General features: G+C 38.3%; 1 protein-coding gene across 1 annotated transcript in view; it reads left to right on the top strand.

Annotated features, from left to right (window-relative positions):
* Positions 1–1,168: 1,168 nt before the first annotated feature.
* The window catches only part of LOC138006775 (protein FAM193A-like), a 34,869-nt gene continuing 28,883 nt past the window's right edge, over positions 1,169–7,154 (top strand). Inside the window, exons 1-4 of the mRNA XM_068853296.1 lie at positions 1,169–1,458; positions 2,488–2,538; positions 3,753–3,867; positions 6,003–6,058. Of these exons, the coding sequence (XP_068709397.1) occupies positions 1,354–1,458; positions 2,488–2,538; positions 3,753–3,867; positions 6,003–6,058 (327 nt within the window). The 5' untranslated portion in view covers positions 1,169–1,353. The remainder of the gene's footprint in view (positions 1,459–2,487; positions 2,539–3,752; positions 3,868–6,002; positions 6,059–7,154) is intronic.

Below are 7,154 nucleotides of genomic sequence, written 5' to 3'. Positions count from 1 at the left end.
CACGATGGCCGCCATGCTGGATTTGCTATATCATGCAAATTAGCTACACACTTCTGAGGGGGCAAACAACACAGGTTCGAGAGGTTATAGCGAACATCTTAGCCACACTGATGATTTTTTTCACGTTCATTGAATGTTTCTCACCTAAGTAGTAAAATAGAATGATTACACAAGTTACTTCGATGTTTTTTTAGTGCAAAATGAAGAGAGAACGAAGTAGAAAGTCAAAATGTCAAAGGCAATCAGAGATACAAAATTATTATAAAAGGTATAATGTTATGTCAATGTCTCGACTAGCCGATTTTCCGTAATTTGCCTTTTTTCCAATGTTTGCCCCCCAGCAGAACACATGGCTAATTTGCATGACAATTTGAAAACCAACATGGCGGCTATCGTGAATAAGGCCTATTGATAAAGATAATACCGCCAGCTATGCAGGCTACTTTTCTTAGAACATTGCGGGCTGGCGGCGACCGTTTCTCCTCATGTGATACTATTTGCTTGTTTTTTTTTTTTTTTTTTACACGAGGCAGCCCACCATGTAAAGCAGGTATGACTTTTAGGGCGCGTTCGATTTATCTTATTCCGGAATAGGAATACATAGAATAGAAGTTAGAAATTCTTCGTTTTTACGGAGATTCAAATTGAAATTGTCAAACATCTGCTTAAATGAGATTTTGAACACGATCTTTATTATCCTTGTTGCTTCAAAACGCCAAACATACCATTTTAAACCATCACTCTCCGTATACCTAAAGACAGACATGAACTAAAGAGTATCCAAGTCTTCAGATTCCACGGATCCATTTGTCTATATCACCAAAGAAATGTAAAATGCATTTTCGATTAGTAAAAGTTTTGATTAATCGAGACAATCAGTCCTTTCCCAGCCAGGGACCCGTTTCTCGAAAGTCCCGAAAACTTTTCGGGCCCGAAACTGCCAACCGCTTGTTTTGGAAAGCCGATCTTTTAACATTTTGGTTTCAAGCCAACTAAAAGAAACATGTCTGTGAAGTTCGATGACTTAAATCCTCTCCGTTCTTGAGATACAAAAGGAAAAATCGCCCGAAACTTGATTTCGAGAAATGGGCCCCAGTTCCCTCCCGCTCCCGTCCCCGGAAGCCCCTCTTTGAATGCCCATAATACTCTGCAGACGCGATCGTTTGGCATGCTGGGAATTTTAAGGCGCCATTTTGATATGTGTCTTCACTGTGAGGAATAGTGACAAATTGATGTACTCCTGTTTTGTTTTGTCATCTGTCATAGAAGACGAAACCTTGCTTTTTGATTGAATCAAATATCTGAAAAACACCTTTGAACGTGATAACGTCTGTAGCCAAGCCATTCGTCGCTATGAGTTGTGACGAGAAAACCAACAAACGGAAGAAGAAGCGTTCGAAGCAGAGTTCGATTTCTGAGACGACTCCGCAGGCTCCGAAATCGGTCGAGAATCATGAGGTATGTAGCACCAGATTGTAACACAAGCAGCCCAGCCTCAACTTACATTCCACAACAAGCATAATCAGATGCACTGTTCAGCTGGCTCTTTCCTGTTTTCAATGTTTTGCTTGTACTATACAGCTGTGTCCATGTCTTTCGTGATCAATTCTTCGCGTTTTAATGGGAATGGAATAATTGGCCCTAAGATAGACATTGGCTATTCTTGAAAGATCGATATTTTATTTGTTCCATCACCATTTGTTCCATCACTTTGTTATTGAGAAGTTGCATGGTTCAAATTTCGCTTCCACCTTCTTTTTTTTTCGCTTCAATGGACACAACAAGTTCGGCTTTCCAAGTTTGTATGGCTAAATGTCAGAAGGTGTAAATGTCATTTACGCCGCTAGTTTATCTTTGGCTCGTCCAGACTATTCTCTCTTTGTTTAAAATGCGTGTTTCTCTCGTTTGGTAAGATTTTTTTGCTATACATGCTAAAACATAGCTTGTTTGTAGTTTTCAAGCCAATTCCTCTTTTTCTCCCATGAAATCAACATTAGGGTCGAAGAAAAACAAGGGTTTTTGCATCGCCGGTGTTAGTTGAACGCAATTCTTTCAGGTTTATAAATCTTTATGAAATTGTAGCATTTTTCAGTAACTCAAACTTTCTTTGTGAGAGAACAAAATGTGTTACGAACTTAAGCTTAAATCCGTGTAGGTTTTACCAGTTCTTACCAGTCAATCAATTGAGGCTTATGGTATTTTACATTTTGAGTGCATTGTTTATTTACAATTTGTGGGTAGGTGTAAACTATTACGAAAAGAAAAATAGTTCTCTAGGGAAAGTCGTATTGTAACAACTGTAGTCTAGCTAATTAATATTATTGTGAAATGCCCAAATTGTAAACAATAATGTTCATTTAAAAAAAATTGATTTTAAATGGTCATTTAACTTACAGCAAATACTCTGTTCTTTCCTCACTTGTTTGCGAGTGCATGATACATGTAATTTGAATTTGCACTGATTTAGTCCTCATGGTGTATTGTTAGGAGGAGAACATGGTTAAAGCTGAAACTGAGCCAGATGTGACACTTCCTCAGGTTGGTGTAACTATTCAAAAAGATTCAGCCAATAAAGCTCGTAACTTTGATTCAGCTTTTTTTTTTGGCCTGTTAGAATATACATGTATGTAAAATCTTCTGGCCTTAGACAGTAAAAGCTGCAAGTCTCACTCCAAGGAGACAAGGGGTTAACACAGGCTAAATAAAAGTTTACTTCCATTGTTTCATGTGCATTTATATTGTGGAAACATTGTCTGAATATTCTAATGTCAATGGCTTTTTTAATTACCGGCTTGGATTAAAAAAACATCCCGTGCATGTCAGTGAGACAGGTTGTCTCATGACATCCCTGTAAAGTAAAAGATGTCCATCCAGAATTGTTTGGTAATTCTCCCAGGCCTTGAAATTAACGGTTGCTAACTGCAAAATGTAATCAATTTGTCAGACCAGTCCTGGAATATAGCTCACCTGTGTTTCACCACGCGTTGCCGACGTACCTCAGTAATGATCTGGAAATGGTCCAGAAGCGTGCAATCAGTCTTATCTCACCAGGTTGTAGTTATGAGACAACCCTTGCACACCATAAGCTAGACACATTGTATAACAGAAGATCCATGCTTTGTCACAAGCTCTTTGACTCTCTAGCATCTGATGTCCATTTGCTCAAGTTTCTACATGTACCTCAAACACATTCAACTTTAGAAGTACAATCTTAGACTCACTCAGAAGTATGAGCTGCCTCTTTTTTGTACGGAGCCCTTTAAGAGGTCCTTTATCCCTCAGATGTGCACGCTTTCAGATCCGAAGTAAGAAGATCTTTACACAGTTGACCATTAATATTTTTAGTAGTAATAGTAATAATAATAATAATAATATTATTATTGTTATTATTATTATTATTATTATTATTGTTATGTGAAATAATATATTTTAGGTAATTTATAGAGTTTACATAATTATGTGAATTTATATAATTATGATGCTTGTAATTATATTTTGGAACTGTTCCCTTTACATTATTATTCTTTTTTGAATTTTTTACAATTGTAAATTAACGCAATTCAGCCTTTTGGCTGCGAAGTTATTCTTTAGTAAACTGTCTACAGTGTATCTAGGGAAAGCAAATTCGTCAAGAATTTTCTAGTAGTTTGCTAGTACTGTAGGAAAAAATCTCACCAGGAAAAATTTAATGTTAACTTTGAGCCCTGCCTAAACCTTTTTCTCTCTTAAATTTATTTTTACCTCTGTGTTAGGAACTGCTTAACAAGACATCTAGAGTGGATAACACACCAAAACCAGGAACACCATGCATTGATGGCGAGAGATGTCTTCTGTGCGATAAAGACCGATATGAGAAAAGCAAGCAAGGTTGGTAAAATGTTACCAGAGCACTCTGTAAGCTGTTGGTATAAAACTGCAGTATCAGACAAATTAAATTTAGTAACTTTGAGTTTTCAACACCAGACTGTACAGAAAGTAAATACAATGTATTTAAGCTTTCAACTCTGTTAGAGCCTTATTCACAGCGGATTGATCAGATGGTGGGAGATGTGACCTGATCAGCCTTATCCAGATCACTGTACGGTTATATCTCCCCCACATCTATTTAGAGTCTCAGTTTGTGAACAGGTATGCAAATTTCCTATTGAACCTCAGTGTCATAAACCAATCTGTACTTAAAGTGCAACTAACCCCAATTTTGTTTCGCAAAACAAAAACTTTTAATTGCCACGACACTTTTGGCGAAAAAAATTTCTGTGATTGATAAATCCTCCCGCTTCTACAGTTGTTTAAAGTTGAACAACCTCTGCCCCACGATCAAGCATTTGTGGGCGGTGGAATGAGCCTTCCTGTGACGTCATCTAAGGAGTCGCTTTGACATGTCTTACAAAGTATAATTATGACAGTAAAGCTATTTTCGGACAGGTTTCTTTACGTTATTTTAATGGCGTAGTGTACTTAAAAGCACTCAAATTCAAACAAACACAAGATATAGAATCTAGCAACCCAGATTCAGAGAGTATTAATGAATCAGAAGACTCAGTGGCAAGTTTTGAGGATGATTTTGACATTGAAGTGGAAGGCAAAGATGATGAAGGCGATTGCACCTTGTACATGTATGCTTCACGTTGTGAAAGCTCAGAGGACATAATGGCATAATTATGCTGATGAATGGCTAAAGAAACATGAAGCAGAAAGCGGGGAAAATAAAGAGTTTGAGCAAGAACTTCTTGCCAGACTAGACGGTGCAGTTCAAGCGGAGTCTTGGTGAGTTTCCGTTTCCAGGAGTACTGTCTACTGTCTACTGAATTGTTGGGAAGACACACGGCCCAAGTTAGTCCGCCATCAACCTTGGTGAAGAAAGCTTTTCTTACTCAGGAAGAGCAGTGAACATCCGAGAGAAATCCTTTCTTCTAAAATGTTGGGAACAGGTCTTAGAATCCTTCGTTGGTTTCCAATGGGCTCGTCTGCGAAGTACAAAGTCAATCCATTTCTTCCGTCTTCTGCAGCATTCCTTATGATTGTCTCAAAAAAAAGAATTTAATGCAAGCCATTTTTGGGAGTCTGCTAAAGTTATTGTTACAGCCGTACGCCACACTGCAGTCAGGCAAAACCAAACGTTTCTTCTCAAATCGCTGATTGCGGTGGCCTATGATTCTTTGCTTTCTCTGCTTCACATGAATGTTGATGTCCTTCGATGACGTCACAGTACAACTAGGGCCCATTCTCCCAAGTGCTTGGCGGTGGCCGGAAAAAGCGCCAAATTTGAAAACTTTGGCAAGCATGTAAAAATGAAATATCTGCTGCATACTAAAGTTCATTTGCAACAAATTAGTGTGAGGTCTCCACTAGACCATATCCGTCGTTTTTTCACCCAAGAAAATGTTTTTATTCCGATCATTTTGGGCCATAAACATTTCGGCTCAGAATGGAGGAGTCAGCAGTCATTTTTGTATGATATGGGAAGACATGCAAGAACACCCCTTATAGAAGCAGTGTTTGAACCGATGTTGTTGTGAATATTGAGTCCTCGAAGAAACAGCAAAACAATGAAGAAAACATCCACAGCAGCACTTGTTTCGCTTGATAACTAAATCTCTGTTCCCCATATCATACGTCACAGCAGGCTGCTGATTTAGTTTTTGATCTGGCACTGAAAAGACCGAAAAAGTGGGAAAAGCCCAAAACTCAAGCGCAAAAGACAGAAACGAGAAGTTACCCCACAAACCTAACTTTACTTGTAGTTAGGCTTTCCAAAAACCATGTAGGAAAAATTGCTGATTTTGGCCTTCAGTTCTCCTTAAATCATACTTTCAAAATCTGAAGAAAAAAAAGAAGTTATTTTTTTATCATAGTAGCACTTCAGAGAAATCGGCATTTGCTGATGGCATGAAAGAAGGATTTGTTTTCTAACGAATGTGACAAGTAATAATACAGTAAGCTTTAATAATAAGCAGTAATTAATAATTTTTGTTTGTATTAATTTTCTCAACTTAATTTAGGTGAACCCGTGAAGTCAACCCAACCAACCAATAGCAATGGTTCATTAGTCTCACAGGTCTGTTGAAATGAAGTACATGTACATTTGCATTATTGGGCTGTGTTTTGCCCAAATCCTGTGTAGTTTCACTTTGTTTTGTACCATTTCTCATTTATCATGTTAATTGTGTGTGATTGTACATGTACACTGTATAATAATATATAGTTAAATGAAATTTAACATAGTTAACAACTAGGAGCTAGTCTGGTCAGTAGTGTTTTGCAGGCGGTTGTTAGTGTCTTGGCCGTCTGTTAGCGTTTGTTGAGCGTTTTGGTGCGTTCTGTAGCGTTTGATATACACTGTAGTTACATAGTTTACGACCGGGAGCTAATCTGGTCAGTAGCGTTTTTGCAGGCGTTTGTTAGCATTTGATGCGTTCTGTAATGTTTGCAGCAGTCTTAAGGTTGTGGGAGCCCTGGGGCTTACATTGTCCAACAGTATTCCTGGTTAGTGCATGCGTTGTTGTCCCATGTGTTTGCAGCGTGTTTGTTGCTCTGTTGGCGTGGCGTTGTGAGTCGAATTAGTAGTTTAGTGTTTCTCAGGGTTCCCTTTCTATCCCCCCCCCCTTTTTATTCTTTTTTATATTTCATTTATTTATTTATTATTTTATTTTTTTATTTTCTTTCCACTGAACTATCTGGCTCAAGTGTACCGGGTGCCAGAGGGTGTAATATTCTGTGATTTAACTCGGACCACGAGGCACACACAACATGGCCGCTTCAACACAACTTTATTACAGCCATGCACTCTGGGTACTAACACAATATGTACTATAGGGTACTTAATATATTACACTGCTTCCCCTGAGAAATAAGACATTCTTACAAAGAGTGACACCATATTAACTACCGGGTATCACGTTGGCTACAAGTTCAATCGGATGACAGGTTTTCTGACTCTCTCTGATCGCCTCAAAACAACTGGCGATGGAGTGTTTACATGCCCTTCATTAACACTAGAATTTGGTTCATTATTTTCATCTGAGAAATTGTCTGGCGGCTGCGGCACGCTAGTTGAACTTTGCCCATGATCTATACCTAAGTTAGATTGATCACACAATTCTGGGACAGGTATATCTAGCTCTCCAATTTCATCTGGCACCTTATCATGAGCT

This window comes from Montipora foliosa, chromosome 6 (assembly GCF_036669935.1).
Source record: "Montipora foliosa isolate CH-2021 chromosome 6, ASM3666993v2, whole genome shotgun sequence".
Classification (NCBI taxonomy): domain Eukaryota; kingdom Metazoa; phylum Cnidaria; class Anthozoa; order Scleractinia; family Acroporidae; genus Montipora; species Montipora foliosa.
The sequence above is the reverse complement of the archived record's forward strand: the minus strand, read 5'-3'. Positions and strand labels throughout refer to the sequence as shown.